This window comes from Hakea prostrata, chromosome 9, assembly GCF_041222555.1.
Source record: "Hakea prostrata isolate BN-2017 chromosome 9, UWA_Hpros_2, whole genome shotgun sequence".
In the NCBI taxonomy this organism is placed as follows: domain Eukaryota; kingdom Viridiplantae; phylum Streptophyta; class Magnoliopsida; order Proteales; family Proteaceae; genus Hakea; species Hakea prostrata.
In genome coordinates, this window is record NC_142608.1 from 7,078,116 (window position 1) to 7,094,507 (window position 16,392).

Sequence of the window (16,392 nt, forward strand, 5' to 3'; positions counted from 1 at the left end):
CCACCAAGTTTCTGTTACAAGGGGAAGAGAATCTGAAGATGAGAGTAAAAAGACAAAGAGGAAAGAAAATAAAAGTTACAATAACTAGGTAACAGAACAAATCTGGGATCGACTACCGAGACTAAGGAATCAAGACTGAGAAGCCAGAGGTCCCCCACCTTCGTCGTCACTTGGGTTTCTTTCCAGGTAAGTCTGTCATTTTTGCACTTGGGGTTTGGAATTGGAAGTTGGGAAGGAACAAAAAAAGGCAAGGAGCAGGAGCAGGAGCAGGAGCAGAAGCAAAAGCAGAGCTTAGCAGTTTGTTGGGCACTTGGCTAAGTATGGTAATGAGAGTTCACTTGACAGAGTAAGTTTAAGAAAGTCAATGCTACGGTTCAATTCGTTTCCAATGCGAATTAACCTGGCATTTGCACCTCCTGTAATAAAGGAGACTGCTCTGGGTTTGCTTGTGGCACTGGATTCTCCACTCCTGCAAGGGTAGAAGAAGACTGCTTTTTTTCACACACTTCCACCACAAATTTTTGAAAAAAAATCTATCTATGAATGCAAGTAAGATAAACTAGAGATGGATCTCTCTTCTAAAATATAGTGAAAATATGTGAATAGAACCCAATCTTCTATGAGTTAGGAATCCTCTACCTTGCTTTCTTCACATGTATCAATCACACATTAGAAGGGAGACCACCTCTAGACTCTAATATGAAAAATCAGATGTAGGACTCCAAAGAGACCCCTCTTAATTTATTGTAAAGAAATGTTGGAGAAACACAAAACTCCACATGTCACGATAGGGGATCCAAACTTAGTCTTCTACCCTTACGGGTAAAGGATCCTAATTGATACAAGTCTAATTAATATAACATTACTAACCATAGTGTAATAGATGTTTACTAGAGGGGGGGGAAAATAAGAAAAAAGAAATAAGAAGAAGAAGAACAGGAGGAAATCAACAGTAGACCATAGTTATAACCTGAGATCAAGACACTGAAACAGCTTCCTAAATAAATACAATCCCAGGAAGGCTCTCCTAATGAAAGTTGCCCCCTATGTTTTGCTTGTGCAAAACCCATCATCATTGGATTCACCGAAGTGTGAACTTTCAACAAATTTCGCTAGGTCACCCTTCGGGAAAACTGGTGAACCGGCAACATTCAAAATCCCCAGTTTGAACCAAATTTCAACCCTCCATTTGGGGGTATTTAAGGTCATTTTGAGCCACCCAAAACAAGCAAAACTAGGCCAATGGAATCTCACTCACTCTCTTTCTTGAAGCTTAGATTTTGGTTTAACACAGGAGTTGAAGAACTTTCACAGATGGGATTTGAGTTTGAAAGAGGTAGTATTGGAACTGAACAAGAGAATCTTCAATTGGTTAAATAGTCCTCATAGCCATTTCCCAACATGACCTTCAATCTTTAACGACTCGCAATGGCAGTCTTTGTAAGCTCTAGTTGCAGAAACCTAGCTTCTCCTTACAAATCCATATTTTCTTCCTCGAATGTTTCTCGTTTGCCATTCAAATTGGAGAAATGCCAATTCAGCTTTAAACCTGCTTTAATTACTTGGGTCATGAGGAGATGATACACACTACAAGTGGAGGAGATTGAGAACAAATGGAGAATCTTTAGAAATGGGGGTCGAAATAGCCAAAAATCTCGTTATTTTCAGTGATATATTGTTTTGCTGCCCTTTTTAATTCGCAAAAAAGTGTCGAACTAGCGGAATATCACCAAGTTTAGGTGATATTTTGCTGATTTTTCCTTCCATTCAACCCCTCTAAACAAAAATTAATAATTTCTTTTTTCTTTTGAGATGAAAAATAAAGTAGGAAACTGTACAAGCATATCCACACCAACACATCGCATATTCTTGCACACTTACATCATCAGGATCCCAACATGGATAACTATATGTTTATATCCACACCATCAAACACTACTCACAGTAGATTTTTCAACTAAATTTTAAGGCACGAAATGAGTGGGCGAAATCATCAATCCTTTTCTTAATCTCCTCTGGGTTGGCTCCTACAAGTTTATCAACTTGATTTCCCTCCCTCAACAGCACAAAGCTGGGCATAGCCTTTATCACCATCTTCGATGCCACCTCCTAATCCATCCCAAAAACAACATAGGATGAACAGTTAGAATTCTGTGTACTACTAGAAAGTCACAAGAATTCACCAAAACTGTGTGCTGTTAGCTGTTTTGAAATGCAAAGCAAAGCAAGATTCCAGCACAGGAATGAAAGGGAGACTGGTAGAGATGATTTGAAAAGTGTCGACATACCCAGAAAATCAATATTCCTACTCACTTTTTCTGTTCCATGCAAGAAACAGGTGTTAGCAGAAGAAGATTACAGCACTGGAGTAAGAAGCAAGTAAGGAGTAGAAGGACCCAGATCACAGGTTGATTGGTAGGTAAATGCCAAAATTGTCAACATGCCCAGAAAAGCAAAATTCTTAGTTACCTTTTCTGTTCAGGTTTTAGAGGTTACAGGTAGTGAATACCAAAAACAGAAAAGGAAAAGGGTAGCTACAGGTACACAACATAGTAAAAACCTGAAGAGGGTTTTTTCAAACACACTTGTAATCTCTGTTGTGTTCTCCCAACTCAAAAGATTCACCACTAAATTAAGGGTTCAAGGCTCGAATCTGAGTAGAGTAATTGAATTAGGGTTATGAACTATCATTTGGTGATCGATAGAATTCATGAGAAGAGAATGACTAACCCAGGAACCCACAAGAAATTCACCTGTTTACAGAACGGAGAAAGAGATGTGAAAGAAAATTGAGAAAAGAATAATTGCAGAAACAGATAACATAAAGTGAGAAAGGAATAACTGGGTTTCATTCTGGTCACCTTAACTTCATCAACATCAACACAGAGAAACAAGATATCCTGATGAACCAAAGCCAGTTCTTCGAACAGTTGGTTCATCGCCACCGACGGCATGCACCAGGCTGCCGTGAAATGTATCACCACCTACAGATTCAACAAATTCGCCAATCGCCACCACATCAAACCAAATGAGTTTTTAGTTCAAAAACAGAGAACGCGACAAATTAAATAAAGATAAATGGATAATGGAGTAATAGAAAACTACTCAGTTTTGTTAGAAAGAAGAAGATTTCTTACTGGGCAGCTTTGGTTATTAGCTTGGTTCAACAACAACTCCCATGATTCCAGCGAGTTCACCTTCACAACCTTGGACTTCAGAGACTCATCTTGCTCCACTTGACCATCCATCTTTTTTTCTTCTTCACCCTCTCAAATCTTCTCTCAAAGCTTCTATATTTATAAAAGAAGTTTAAATTTAAATTAAGTGGATATTGAATATCAGAAACCAGGAGAGTAGCTCCTTGTTTTGTTTCTTGCCTCAATTTTTCTTGTGAGATGGGCATGCCCCACGTATCTCACATCCATCCATGATCCATATCCAGAAACCCTTTTCCTTTTCTTATCCTATATATGTTCTTGATATTTTTATTCTTTTTCTTAATTGTTATCTTGAAAGCGAAATATCCTGTTAGCCAATCTGAATCTTCTACCAGTTAAATTTCGCAATGGATTTTGTGGTGACACGTCAAACAAAGAAACAAGTTTCTTGAAAATATTTTTTCAGTGCGTAAGCTTATCTACATGAGGAAATGTTTTGATTATTCTGGAGTATCATAATGTTTTCCACTACCCAGGTTTGGATTTGTCCCGTAAAACAAAATTTTCAGAGGGAAGAACTACACTTCACTAAAATGAAATGGTTTACTTAAAGACTACACTTTCATTTTCCTGAAATGGTTTACTTAAAGACTATCCAATTTAACATGAATCACCTAAAACTATATTGTTCAGAATCAATTTGTTGTTGTTAAATTTTTTTGACATTGGTTTCCCAGTTTGGAGGAGACGGTGCGTAAAACAATGTGATTAATTTTCATTCCATGATTATCTAACAATTGATCCAGTTCCTAAAACAATTTCAGTTCTGGTTTCATGACATCGATACCAAAAGCAGACCAACAAGCTTATCTGTTCCAAATCTAAAATCCAAAACCTTGACTATTAGTGCTAGTTCTTTAGTAGTTCCAACTAATCCAAAAATATACATTTTGAAAGCTTTGCAAATCATTTATTTTACATTCTAATTCTTACAAGGTGCTATAGAAACATTTTTCTGAGTTCTCACTTCACGACAAATGAAACCCCAAAATGTCGTCTTAGTTACTCTCTTTTTCCCCCTTTTTATGAATAAAATAACCTTCTTTTGGACTAATCTTGAGACTGAAAAGTAATGAAACATTTATATTTAAGAAACAATGCAACTCTCTTTGAAATTATATATATACCAAGAACCAATTCTAATTACCAGGATTAGATTTATCCCATCAACAAATCATGAAGACCAAAATTTGTTCCAATTCCTAGCAGGACCGGTTGCCGCCCATTGATTCCGGTCCAAAATTGACACCCCTATGAGTATCCAATATTTGTAATTTGGATTCTTTGGAGTTCAACAAACTTTTTCTTAATAAAAGTATTTCTTATCCACCACCAATGTTTTCTTAAATGTCAAACTTTGGCATTGTATAGGGAAACAATTCAAATTTAAATTTAAATCTTATTAGAAACCTTCTCCAACAGCTAGTTGTGTTTGTAACAACTATTGAAAGACTGGCTAACATTATAGAGGGAAATAATTCAAATCAATGTTGACTAACCTTCCCCAGTTGACTATGGAAGGCTAGCCAACATGATATAAGGAAATAATCCAAATCAATGTTAGCTAGCCTTCTAGAGTTGTTAGACACAATAAGCTACTGGGGGAGATTTTGATCATATTCAAATATTATAATTGAACCAAGCCTCTGAAGGTTCACACTAACTTGTATAACAAGAACCCAAAACCAATTGTCAAACTTCAGCATATAGAAAGAGACAATTCAAATATTATTGGAATCTTAACAAATCTTTTCCAGTAGCTAAAATGAAGTTTGAATTATTTCCTTCTATCATGTTGGCTAGTCGTCATCCCCATAAAAATTGATGAGGAAATCCAGCTAATTCATATTTCTATTATTGTATTTTGTTTTTCTTTTGAGCAAAGAACAAACTGAGCTAGCTATATTAAGAGAAGAAAAACAGGATAAACCCCTGCTAGTTACAGTGTGAGAGTTTGAAGATGGGCAAACTTCCCACAAAGACAAAGAGGTTCTAAAAATGCATAGCTCCATTTGCAAGCAAATCTGCTTCATTATTACAGGAGCAAGAAATAAAGAACGAAGAAACATAAATGAAATTGGACAGCAAGGCCTCGATGTCTTCTACTACTAAGCTTCCAGCCCAGTTCAAACTTGAAGAGGATGCAAGGAAAATGGTTACTCAACAGCTTCAGCTTCAATTGTAGCAGCTGAACGAGCAAAGCCAGCTTTGCATTGGGCAACAATGAAACTACCTGCTGCATCTTAATAAATCTTCCCAAACAGCTAAAATGAATATTTGAATCATTCCTTTTGTCATGTTTGCCAAACTTCATCAAGTTGCTAATAGAACTCTAGTTATTTTCATGCTATTCTTATTATTATTATTTCTTGAGCAGAGAATAGTCATACTTCTATGATGACCTACATATTTTTTTGGATAAACAATAATTTCATTAAGCAAAAGAAACCACAGCCTCAAGTTTCCAAGGCAGAAAAACAAACAGGAATGACCCACAAGCCAAAACCAGCTTATCACCACAACAGCAAATCAAAAGCCCCATCTTTCCCTACGAGGCAAGTCTCTTGGGTTAGAAAGCTTCTAATTTCAAAGGGAATAGAATCCCAAATTTTGTCAAGTCCTGGATTTCACAACCCTACTGAAGGTTTCTTAACCACCAGATGTGATAAACCATAGCTGCAAAGGCTTCCCCCCTCTTGTCTGTTAAGGTGATGTAAATCACTCAAATTTAGACTAAAATTTGAAACCAGAACAAGCAGACAAGGACTTGAAATGTTGCTCAACCTGTAGTGTACTGATTATGGAATATACTAGCAATTTCCAGGAGAGGATACCAGTCCTAACCAGGTAACATATTACCAAGAAGATGAATAAATAAGAGTAGCTCAAATTTCCTCTGCCTTACATGTCTTCTAGATACAGACTAGACCTTGACAATTGAAAAATCAAGTAAATCTGTATCCTAGCTTCATTAATAGAATAGTCTTGATCCATTCCATCATACACAACACTGTGCAGCATCATAGAATATTCAAAAGTAAATGTACATGATCATTGTATCAGCGCAATAGCAAAGAAGAGGCCAGGAAAAGAAGGCAAAAAAAAAAAAAAAAAATTCAATGGTAATCTCAATTTCCAGCACAGAATTGTAAAGCAATGTTATGAATGGATCAAATAAATGCAGCCACTTTTGAAGAGACAACAAAAAGGTGCAAAGAGAGAGAATTTATTCATTGTAATCCAAGGCCAAACATTTTTGTATCACTTGGAATGCAATCCAGAGCAACAGAATGCTAAGATTCTTATCCAATATATCTTCAAATAGGATGAGCATTTCATCAAGTATGATGCAAATACAAAGATGGAGTCCTGAAATAAACTCCAGGGATGACAAAGAAGCTCAAAGCTTCCAATATAGTGGATAAAACTACAGTAAACCAATCACATCTTTGTAGGGTTATAAAAACTGAAAAAAGGGAGGGTGGGAGGGTGGGGGGACACCAAAGGGTAGACACTAAAAAAGAATTAACTCAAAGGATACAGGTGATACTCAACAACACACCCTCCTTACATTTACTGATACAAACACGATGCTTCACTATACAGATTACAACCAGTTAGAAAGACCCGTTGTTTCGCCTACAATAACTAATATTCACCCGACGAATGGAGGAACCAGTACCACCTTCAACCATAACTCAAGCGAGAATCTAGAGGTCGCATATTTGTCTGACGCCGGGGAATTCCAATCTCACAGGCATTAACTCTGGCAGCAAAGCGAAGAGAACAAAGTGACTCTCCAACTGATGATGGACTAGGTGAGATGTTGACAAACATCAGTGTCTTGGAGTCCCCCCCTAGGCAAGGCTGCTCAACAATGAAAGTAAAAGGAGGTCAATAATCCCCCTAAAGGCCCAAAAATAAATTATGCAAAAAATGACAATTATTATATTCCAAAACAAGTAATATAGAGAGCAAAAATCAGGACATTCAATTGCATGCGTATCATTGGTATACTGAGAAGGCAATGAAATATGCTCAACAAATATAAAGACATAATAAACCAATCCCCTCCCACACCTGCAAAGGATCAGCATTACCCTGAATTCGTATGCTGCAAATATAATGATATCTCTTCCTAAATTTGGGGTCCACCATTTGAGACAAATTTCAACATTACCTGAAGAAGATACGTAAGCTTCGAATTTCTGAATGGTACATGGTCCTCCTTCTTGGCAAGGGAAAAAATGACATCACTTAAGCATTTTAAACTTAAGTTGATGGCCTGTTTATTGTTGTAAAGCAATTAGAAATCCAACTTTGAGAAGAAAAGACGAAGAAAGTACATAGGGAAAAGAAATGAGAAACTCACCTGAGTTTCCTTGAGTCGGTCCCCAGTTGAACCACTCTTAGAAAGTCTTTCACTTCCAGCCAGGTCAATAAGGTTAAGTACACCCTGAACTTGTTGTTCCGTACTCTAGCAAGCAATGGTATACTGTCAGTAAATGGAAGTGCTTAACCTGTGGGGTGAACCTATGAATGGGTACTTACCTCATTAACACCAGATATCCTCAAGGTGAATACAAAATGACTTCTAGAAGACTGCTCATTCATTTGGGTCTTGCCCACAGACCTGAAATAAGAAATAGCCCAGTTCCATCCCATCAAACTTCTACCAATTTGTACTCAAATTACAAGGTAATGTAGAAGGAAAAAAGAAGGGGAAAAAAAAGGAACGACATCCAAAAATCCATGTAAAAAAATATCTTTTATCAATGTACCTGTTTTGTGCAGCCTGCTTAAGAAGAGATGATATCTCAGTGATGCTACAGACATCAACAATTGTAAGATCAGAGACATATGTGTTGCCATTTGCATCATGTTTAATCGCATACTGCTTTCCAGGTACACCATTTTCTCCATTGGATCGATTTGGTGAAAGCAGATCACGAATTGTCTCATTATATATCTCCAACATCGAGGCCTACAAAGAAGAAATATAACTAAGAACTTGCCCCAGATGCATTTGAAACACTAACAGAAAGGGTTTGCAAGTAATTAATTAACCTGCATTTTATACTTCCATCCTTGGGATATGAGTGACTGGCTAATTTGAAATATCTGTTCCAATGAGCGAGGTATTAGCCCTTTCTGCTCTGCAGCTTCTGGTTTCCCCATCATGGTGTAAGTCTTACCAGAGCCTGTTTGACCATAGGCAAAAATGCAAACCTGAAATAAAATTTACTCAATCAGTCAATTAAGCAACTTTCAAAACATATGCCATCAGAAGCATATTGCCATGACCATAGATCAAGCTGAATACTATAACATAATTCAGAACTTCAAAGATGAATTAGCAAGTTATCGTTGGAAAAAAATGAAAACCACAAAGAAGCATGAGCAAATGGAAAAAGCAAAAGTAAAGCAATACAAGGGAATGAAAAATAAAAAAGGACCACCTTATAGCCATCTAAGGCACTTTGCACCAGCTGTGAAATTTCCACAAAAACATCTTGTTGTGATGCTTCGTGAGTGAATACTTGATCAAATGTGAAGGGATGTTTTTGCCCTGCCAAGTATTTGAAATTTAATCTTGATTAAGCCAACGAGACTCAGCTGAATAACTTTTACCTTAGGGAAAACAATGAACTACAATCCGTAGAGTGAACTGCAAATGATAGAACCCACCATTTTGCGCAACATCAATGCCCCTTCCAAGGGATTCTGTTGAAGTAGGATAAGAAATAACAGCCATGTCTGATCCAGAACCATCTTCTGGCAACAAGGGTCGAACTCTGCAGAAGACCCTGATATTCCCTTTTAGTTCCTGTCGAGTTTACAAAGTTCATTAAAAAGATGTAAAAGTGGTCCACAGAGAGGGGAGCTGTTCTGTTTGCAAACACCAGAGTGTGTATACCAAAATGGTGTTGTGCAACTTCTTCCTCAGCTTGTCTGCTTCAATAATTTGAAGCTCTGCATCTGCCAGACGGTTGTTTAAATCTTCAATCACTTTCTTTTGATCTTCAAATTCAGTTCTAGCCTGCAAGGCTGACATATCGACTCTCTACACACAAAAATGTCGATTAACAATCAGCATTAACTTTGTACGCATAGGTGCCTGCATAATGGATGATCTGAGAGAAACAATTTATATACATAATATCACCTCCAACTTCTCATTTGCAGCCGCTAACTGGTGCTGCAATATGTGTATCTGATCTCTCTGTGAAGAGCATGTATCCTGAGAAAGAAACCAACATGGATTGGTTTACCATTACAAGGATCTGAAATTTTGCCATGAAACAAAGGGTACTAACAAACCTCCAAAGCACTAGATCTTATCATCAGGTTATCCAACTCAGTAGATGTCTTCCCTGTACGTTCTTGGTACTTTACTACCTCAGCAGACAGCGTTTGCACCTGCAATAGTTGACGATCACGATCTTCCCTCACTTGTTGGAGCTCTCCTCTGAGGGAAACCACTTCATTAACTAGTGCTTCTTTTTGTTTGATAGCTTCTTCCTGGGAAGCCTGGAAAAATAGTCACATGATGCATGTCACATTAGGCAAGAAAAATGGCCACATTGTTATTCTTGCTAGTGCATTTATTATCTAGACTATGATTAACCCATTCTCCTATATTGACAATTAACCCCTATACTATATCTGTATATAAAAAGGAAGCAATTTCTGCATACCATTCATAATTTGCAACCTATGTATAAAAAGCCACCCTTATCCTGCATGGCGCTTCCACCAGCACTCCCTCAAATACCCAATGATCTCAGTCTCCAAGTAAAGTTTGGAATTAGTTTGTTGCTTTATATCTGATAGTTGTAGATGTTTTTCTCATCCAAGGGTCAACATTAATAATTCTAGGATCCCATTGCATGGTTTATGTTAAAGTTAAATAAAACACACACACACACAAACAAACAAAAAAAGAAGTTAAACCAAAGCTTCAAGAATTAAAACTAATCTAGATAACTTGGGTGATTGGATTAGAAGCCAATATTAAACACTGGCAATGAAAACCATAACGTGAACAAAACAAAGTAAAACAGTAGTCATTGTTTATTCCATTGCCTCGGTGAAGGCCTCAGTACCAGACACTCCTACTGCCCCTTGGCAGTCTCTATGATTCACAGCCAGGACAAAATTTTGGAACAGCAATTGTGTTACTGTCATAAACTCAATACAGTAAGAGGAAGGTATAAAGTTGCAAAAGTTTTCATTAAAGACAGGCAAATTGCATAAGATTACCATCATAAATACCAAACTAAGGCATTTTAACAAATCCAAGACATTATACATCAGCACAATACTGTATATGCTGCTCCTCCCACAATAAGCTCGTAAAAGAACCTCAAAAGTTGCATGACCCATTTCAAAACAAGAGAAAATTCAAGGCGAGCGTACAAAATAGTTGATTGCTACTTATTTGGAAGAAGAAGCATGTAAGTGTGCAGAACAGATGTAAATCTGACTGTAAACTAACATTGAACCATAGGGACTTACTCTGGAATAAGTCAATTGATCCTGCAATGAATTGTAGTGACCCCTTAAGGTGCTGAGATTCTCTACTATTGCAGACTTTTCTTTTTCTACGCATTTAAGGGTCTCATTGCCTGATGCAACCTCTGTCTGCAGTTTGCTGTTGTATTGCTGTAAGCTTGTGTTATACTCTTGCAATCGCTTATACATTTCATTAACAGCAGATATCTGCCAAACCACCATTATAGTATCAGGGTATTTCTTTGGTAAAAAATTAATCAATTAAAGACACCTCTGCACTACCTTCTGATTAGCACTCGACAGCTCTTCACGAGTTTTATTGAGCTCATTTGATAAAGAAGCCCGTGCACTTTCAGCAGCAACTCTGGCATCTTGTTCTCTTCTATGAGAATCAAGTGCAGCCTACAAATATTGATCACAGGAAGGAAAAAACAAATAAATGAAGTGACACCAAAACAAAAATATATTAAAAAGGATAAGACAAACAACTGAACAAATCTTACCAACTTGTCTGCTTCTTCCTTTGTACATTTAACCTCTAAAGAAGCATAATTCTTCTTCAGTTCAGCAATAATACTGTTATTTTGTTCTTCATTGCTTTTCATTCGCATCTCTAAAACCAGGTTTGAGCAATGAGTTCATGTAAAACTGGAATTTTTCCAACACAAATAAAATGATGGAAGGACAAAAAATTACCAAGCTCTGTACGCTCTTTCTCAGTAGATTCTACCATATTCTTAAGCTTCTCCTGCTCACAGACGTGGTTTTCTTCACGCTCTAAGAACCATTTGAGACAAAGACGCAGCTTTTTTACATATTCTGTCATCTGTTCACATTTTCCCTGCAAAAACCAGAAAATGATGAGGTAAGTTAAATAATCATTTTGAAATAACGCAAGCATTATCAAAATAAGTAATAAAAGAAACTAAATGATCCGCCTACCTTGTAGTCAAATTTTGTCTTCCCTTTCATCTTCTCATTGAGTATTGCTTCTACATCCTCTAAGGTGAATTCGATTCCACCACATTCTGAGCTGGCAGTACTAGCCGGATCACCAACTGAAGCAAGATCCTGCGCAGCATTCACTACAGAAAACGCTTGACGCGTCCGACCACCGTTCGCCGTTCCAACCATCTTTCCAGATCCAACTTTCCGACGTTTGTCTATTGGGATCTCATCAATGTTTTCTTTTTTCTGTCAATAAACAAATTAGAGCAAGGAAAGAATCAAAACCCTAGCCTAAAAACTAAAACGGTTAAAAGGGTTTGTAAGAAAACCTCACACTATAAACAGAAAAAGTGAAAAAAGTAAGGGCAAACCAAACCTTACATTTGAAGGACTGCTAGGAGGATGAGCAGCACTTAGAGGAGGCTTGTTGTGGCTTCTCGAACCCATTTGAAGCAGAGCGATAAGAGAAAATCTAGAGATGGAACTTTCTGTTTGGTTCTTGTGGGACCATATAGAATTGTAAATGAAGCTAGAAGGAGATCGTAGCCGTTACTTTTAAGAACAGGAAGAAATTTGACAACCTGAGAACGAAGAACTGAACAAAAGATTGAAATTTAAAAAACTAATAAAGAAAGAACAAAATTGTATTAAAATCTACGCAGAAGTGTCTGCGTCTCTCACTCTCAATCCTTCTCGCTGCGCTTGGTTTCTGTCTTTTTCTTTCTAGGGTTTCTTGAGATTTCGGTTTAACCCTGGTTAGTGGTTGCAGGTGAAACACATCAAACCAAAGACTCGAGGAAATGGAACTGAGGAGTCTGGGGATTTGAAATTTTTTGAACTTGGATATGGCGCTCGCTACTGTAAGGAATTCGTTATTCATTAGATATATCTTAATGACTGAACTACCCTCGAATTCCTATTATATTCCTAAATTGGCCCCACCCTTTTACGTTGAAAAAGGTCTAACTTTACCGTTAACCTCATCTACTGACTGAAATATCCCTGCCGAAGAAGAAAAATCCGACCAAACCATGATCCACTCAAATTCATATTTCATGTTTTAACTTTAAACCGAGCTATACAGGTCCGGTTCCCAAATGGTCCTACCTGATTCCCCCAAATTGCTTCAGTCATGACCGTCAAGCAGAATTTCGGACTTTCGAATCCCTCGACCGTTGAATATCAATGATCGAGATCACAATATCGACCGAAATTTCCATCCGATGGCTCGAATTGTTTCACAGGACTGAAACAGTCCCTGATTCCCCTTCCATCACACATTCAAGACAAGGGCCCACCTCTAACACGAACAAGATAAAATCTCCTGGTTATATGGTGGTGAGGCATCAAGGTAGGATTATCGTCTACCCTCAATCCTGATTCATCTTGGTGTTTGATCACCTCAAGGGGTTGTTCCCTCAGGAGAAAATAATGTGTTCCCCTGAGGTCCTGACACTTCTTAACAACAAAATAAAGGTAGGACACACCTCTGAATTCTCATTAAATGAAATAAAAGTGAATTCCTAATGGTCCTTCTAGGCAAAGTTTAAGGTATCCCATGATATCATACGATACTAGCCGATATGTATCCATATTTGACCAACCGATACGATACATCTCGATACGTCTCTCCATTGAATTACACGAAAATACATTAGCCAAAACGATACAATACTCGATATAGGACAATTTGTCTCTTAAAATCACCTGACCGATACGATACTCTACCGATACTTTAAACCTTGCTTGTGGGTCCCACCCTTGTCTTTTTGTTGAGAAACGTCAAGAGATCAAGGGAGGTGATCCAGACTCCCAGCTTGATTCTTTAATTATTATAGCATTTTTTTTCCCCTCTCTTAAGGTTTGCAGGGGAGAGGAGTTTCAATCACGTGGAGTTGTGAGGTATGTCTTCCGCTTAGGTTTCCATTCTCAGTTGGTGCAACTTCTATTCCTGTTTGGTGATGGGCTAAATTCTTAGTCCCTTTCTCTCATCTTATTCTTTTTGAGCTTCTTCGTCAATAATTCTTTTTTCAGAAAGTCCAAAGTGAAAGCTTCAATAGGAATATTGTCTTATTATCTTCTTCACAATGCAGTGACGCTTCAACCTTAAAATCTTCTGTTTTTTTATTTTTCCTACTTACAGAAAGCACATTGCGTTACACTTTGCACATTGAAAACATTAGATAATGTCTTATTGGGTAAGATTTTCCTTATATAACTACTGAAACAAAATATATTGTCTCTTTCTTCAAAACCACTGATGTCTACCCTTTGTCTTTCAATAGGTGGTGGAGTTATTCTTTTATTTCATTTGGAGCGAATCACATCAGGTGAGTTGGGTTATGGTTTATCAACCTCATGGATGCCAATATACCCTTGATTTTGATTTGATGATAAAGATGTATCATTTTATTCTTTGATGGAGTATACAAATCATCTGCATTCACTGAGTCTAAAGTTGCACCTTTTTAATCACTTAATTGGAGGGTGAAGAAAGAGGGGTAATGGAGAATCAGCTTTCCATGCCCCTTAACAATCCGAGCATGATAAAGCATTAGATCTATCTCAATTGCAGTATGAAGTACGAAAAGAGGATTCACATGCTTTGAATCTCTTAGCACACCTGTCATATGAAAGAAGAACTCTATGGCAAGGAAGGCATTTTTAGTAGAAGAAACATCAATTACAAATTAGTATATTGCTCACCTTTTCAATTTACTAGTTAAAACTTACAGTAGTGAAGAATTATAGGTGTGCATATGGTGAGGGACATGAGGGGGAAGGCAGGACTGTAGGTATATAGGTAACAGTAGAATGCTTTTCTGCTGCCTTAACCATGGTATGGTTTTGACCAGAGCATTGCCTAATGTAACGACAAATGAACTGTTTTGCCGTAATCTGGACCTACGGAAAACTCAGTTAAGCTCACAAAACTTTCCCAAACTCTTGGGGTGAGTTGGGGGAGGGACTAAACTGGCTTGAGTCTAATCTTGCTTCGGGTGATGGGTCTTTAATAGATGCTACTACTGATGGATGTTTCCCCTCAACCAAATTAATCGGATTTAATGTTGAGGTTGGCGTAGAGGTATCAAAGATCTTGAACGCATTGATGAATTAATAGAAGAGTTGATGAGATGGAGGAAAGCGATGTGGAGGGGACGGGGATGCTAAGTGAAGTTGAAGGAGAGAAAAGTAAAGGTATATGGTGCCATCCTCATGCTGCTTGTTTTGGTGGCAAGCCAAGCTATCAATTGGATGGCAAGACAACAAAGACCGGGAACATCAAAAATTATAATTTAATAGCAGAATTGTCTGCAAATTACATGCGTATAAGTGTATAACCTAAGCTAAACTCACTAAAATTTCCCAAACACATGGAATGGTTTGAGGAGAGGCTTAACAAGCCCTACCTAACTTTTACAACCTGAACTGCCACTATTATGGACATATGAATGACATGACTCAAATGTCAAGTCTAAAGATAAACGTAGACTCATTCAATTTTGGTTTGCCACACCTACAGTAAGAGCATATATCCATTCTGAAAATTTCCATAGCATTTTGAATGCAAGAGATGATGCTTCAAGATGGATACATGTTTAGTGCTGCAACTTATCCCCCTGTCTAATCCTTCTTTCTCTTAATGCATTTGCAAGCTCTATGTGTAATCTTATGCCATTAGCACAGAGAAATTTTCAATGAATGGTTGTCTTTTTGTAGATTCATCTTGAATAAGATTCGTGTCTGTGAGCTTATCTTTTTCCATTTGATTGATAATGATATTCAGAAGAAACAGTAAAGAAGAAAAACAGAGCAGAGAGAGAGTGAAGTAGCTGAGTCGCTAGTAAATGAAATCATTTATTGCTTTTCCTGTTAAAGAAATACAAACAATAAAAATAAAGAACATGCAGAATAGCTGGCAATACAGCAGATATATGATCTGAGTTACTGTCTTTCGTAGAAATAAACCACATTATGTGTTATACTCATTGTCACAGATATATTCAGCCTGCTGAATAGAAGCTATTCCTTGTGGTTAAATCCAAGTCTCTCCAAATGACTATGCAGCTACATGTCGAAACCCTCACTGTAGTGCTGATATTTTGCTGCCTGTGTAAAGAACGGGGAAAAAGTGAGACATCAAACTTTAACTTGAAATCTATTAACAACACTGGTTTGATCAGGAAAATTTTTGTTTACATGAGCTTTTGATCTGCTTCTGTTCATTTCCTTTGTCCTATTTTTATTTGACACAGAATTTGGTGAACGATAGAGTCTCTGCATCAATTGAAAAGGAAATTAGTTAACAATAAGAGAAGATGCAAAAGCAGGAACCTAATCGATATAGGTGCCTGTCAGTGATTCGATTAAGGGAATGAAGTATCTTACTTTCTCTAGAGGAGTTAACTTTTCCTTTGAACTTGTTGGGGTGATATTGAGAACAGTATGGATAAATTGATTACCCTGCAATTTTAGCATGTTGAAAATATGAGTTATGTTTATTTCTCTTCCTCTTTCTTAATGGCAAACAAGTTCAATAAGAATTTTATTCATAAGAAGGATTTGTTGAAACCCACCAGCATATGAGATTGAAATCCACCTCCTAGGCAATCCCTGAACATATTGACCTAAGAATTATCATGACAATTATGTTAGTCTTGACAATATAATAAATGAAGATCAAACATATAAAATAGATGAGGGTAAGAGG

The 16,392-nt window shown here is 37.3% G+C and overlaps 2 protein-coding genes across 3 annotated transcripts; both read right to left on the reverse strand.

The window, feature by feature from the left end:
* Positions 1-964: 964 nt before the first annotated feature.
* CXXS1 (thioredoxin family protein CXXS1) lies at positions 965-3,419 on the reverse strand. The gene is made up of 3 exons (XM_089135615.1): positions 3,138-3,419; positions 2,862-2,984; positions 965-2,109 (listed from the first exon to the last, which is right to left on the reverse strand). Exons 1-3 carry the CDS (start codon positions 3,246-3,248, stop codon positions 1,954-1,956), a joined length of 390 nt encoding a protein of 129 aa, XP_088991741.1. The 5' UTR covers positions 3,249-3,419; the 3' UTR covers positions 965-1,953.
* Positions 3,420-6,318: 2,899 nt separating this feature from the next.
* On the reverse strand, positions 6,319-12,530 carry LOC149004376 (kinesin-like protein KIN-14C). 2 transcript variants are annotated; one of them, XM_089168647.1, is made up of 17 exons: positions 12,063-12,530; positions 11,676-11,927; positions 11,430-11,574; positions 11,237-11,346; positions 11,016-11,135; positions 10,737-10,940; positions 9,540-9,749; positions 9,385-9,459; positions 9,136-9,282; positions 8,907-9,045; positions 8,678-8,787; positions 8,286-8,447; positions 8,000-8,202; positions 7,770-7,851; positions 7,591-7,695; positions 7,399-7,503; positions 6,319-7,085 (listed from the first exon to the last, which is right to left on the reverse strand). In XM_089168647.1, exons 1-17 carry the CDS (start codon positions 12,126-12,128, stop codon positions 6,906-6,908), a joined length of 2,415 nt encoding a protein of 804 aa, XP_089024773.1. In that variant the 5' UTR covers positions 12,129-12,530; the 3' UTR covers positions 6,319-6,905. The 2 variants fall into 2 exon arrangements, with proteins under 2 accessions (XP_089024773.1, XP_089024775.1); XM_089168649.1 differs by having other exon boundaries at positions 6,320-7,085; positions 12,058-12,530.
* Positions 12,531-16,392: the final 3,862 nt, after the last annotated feature.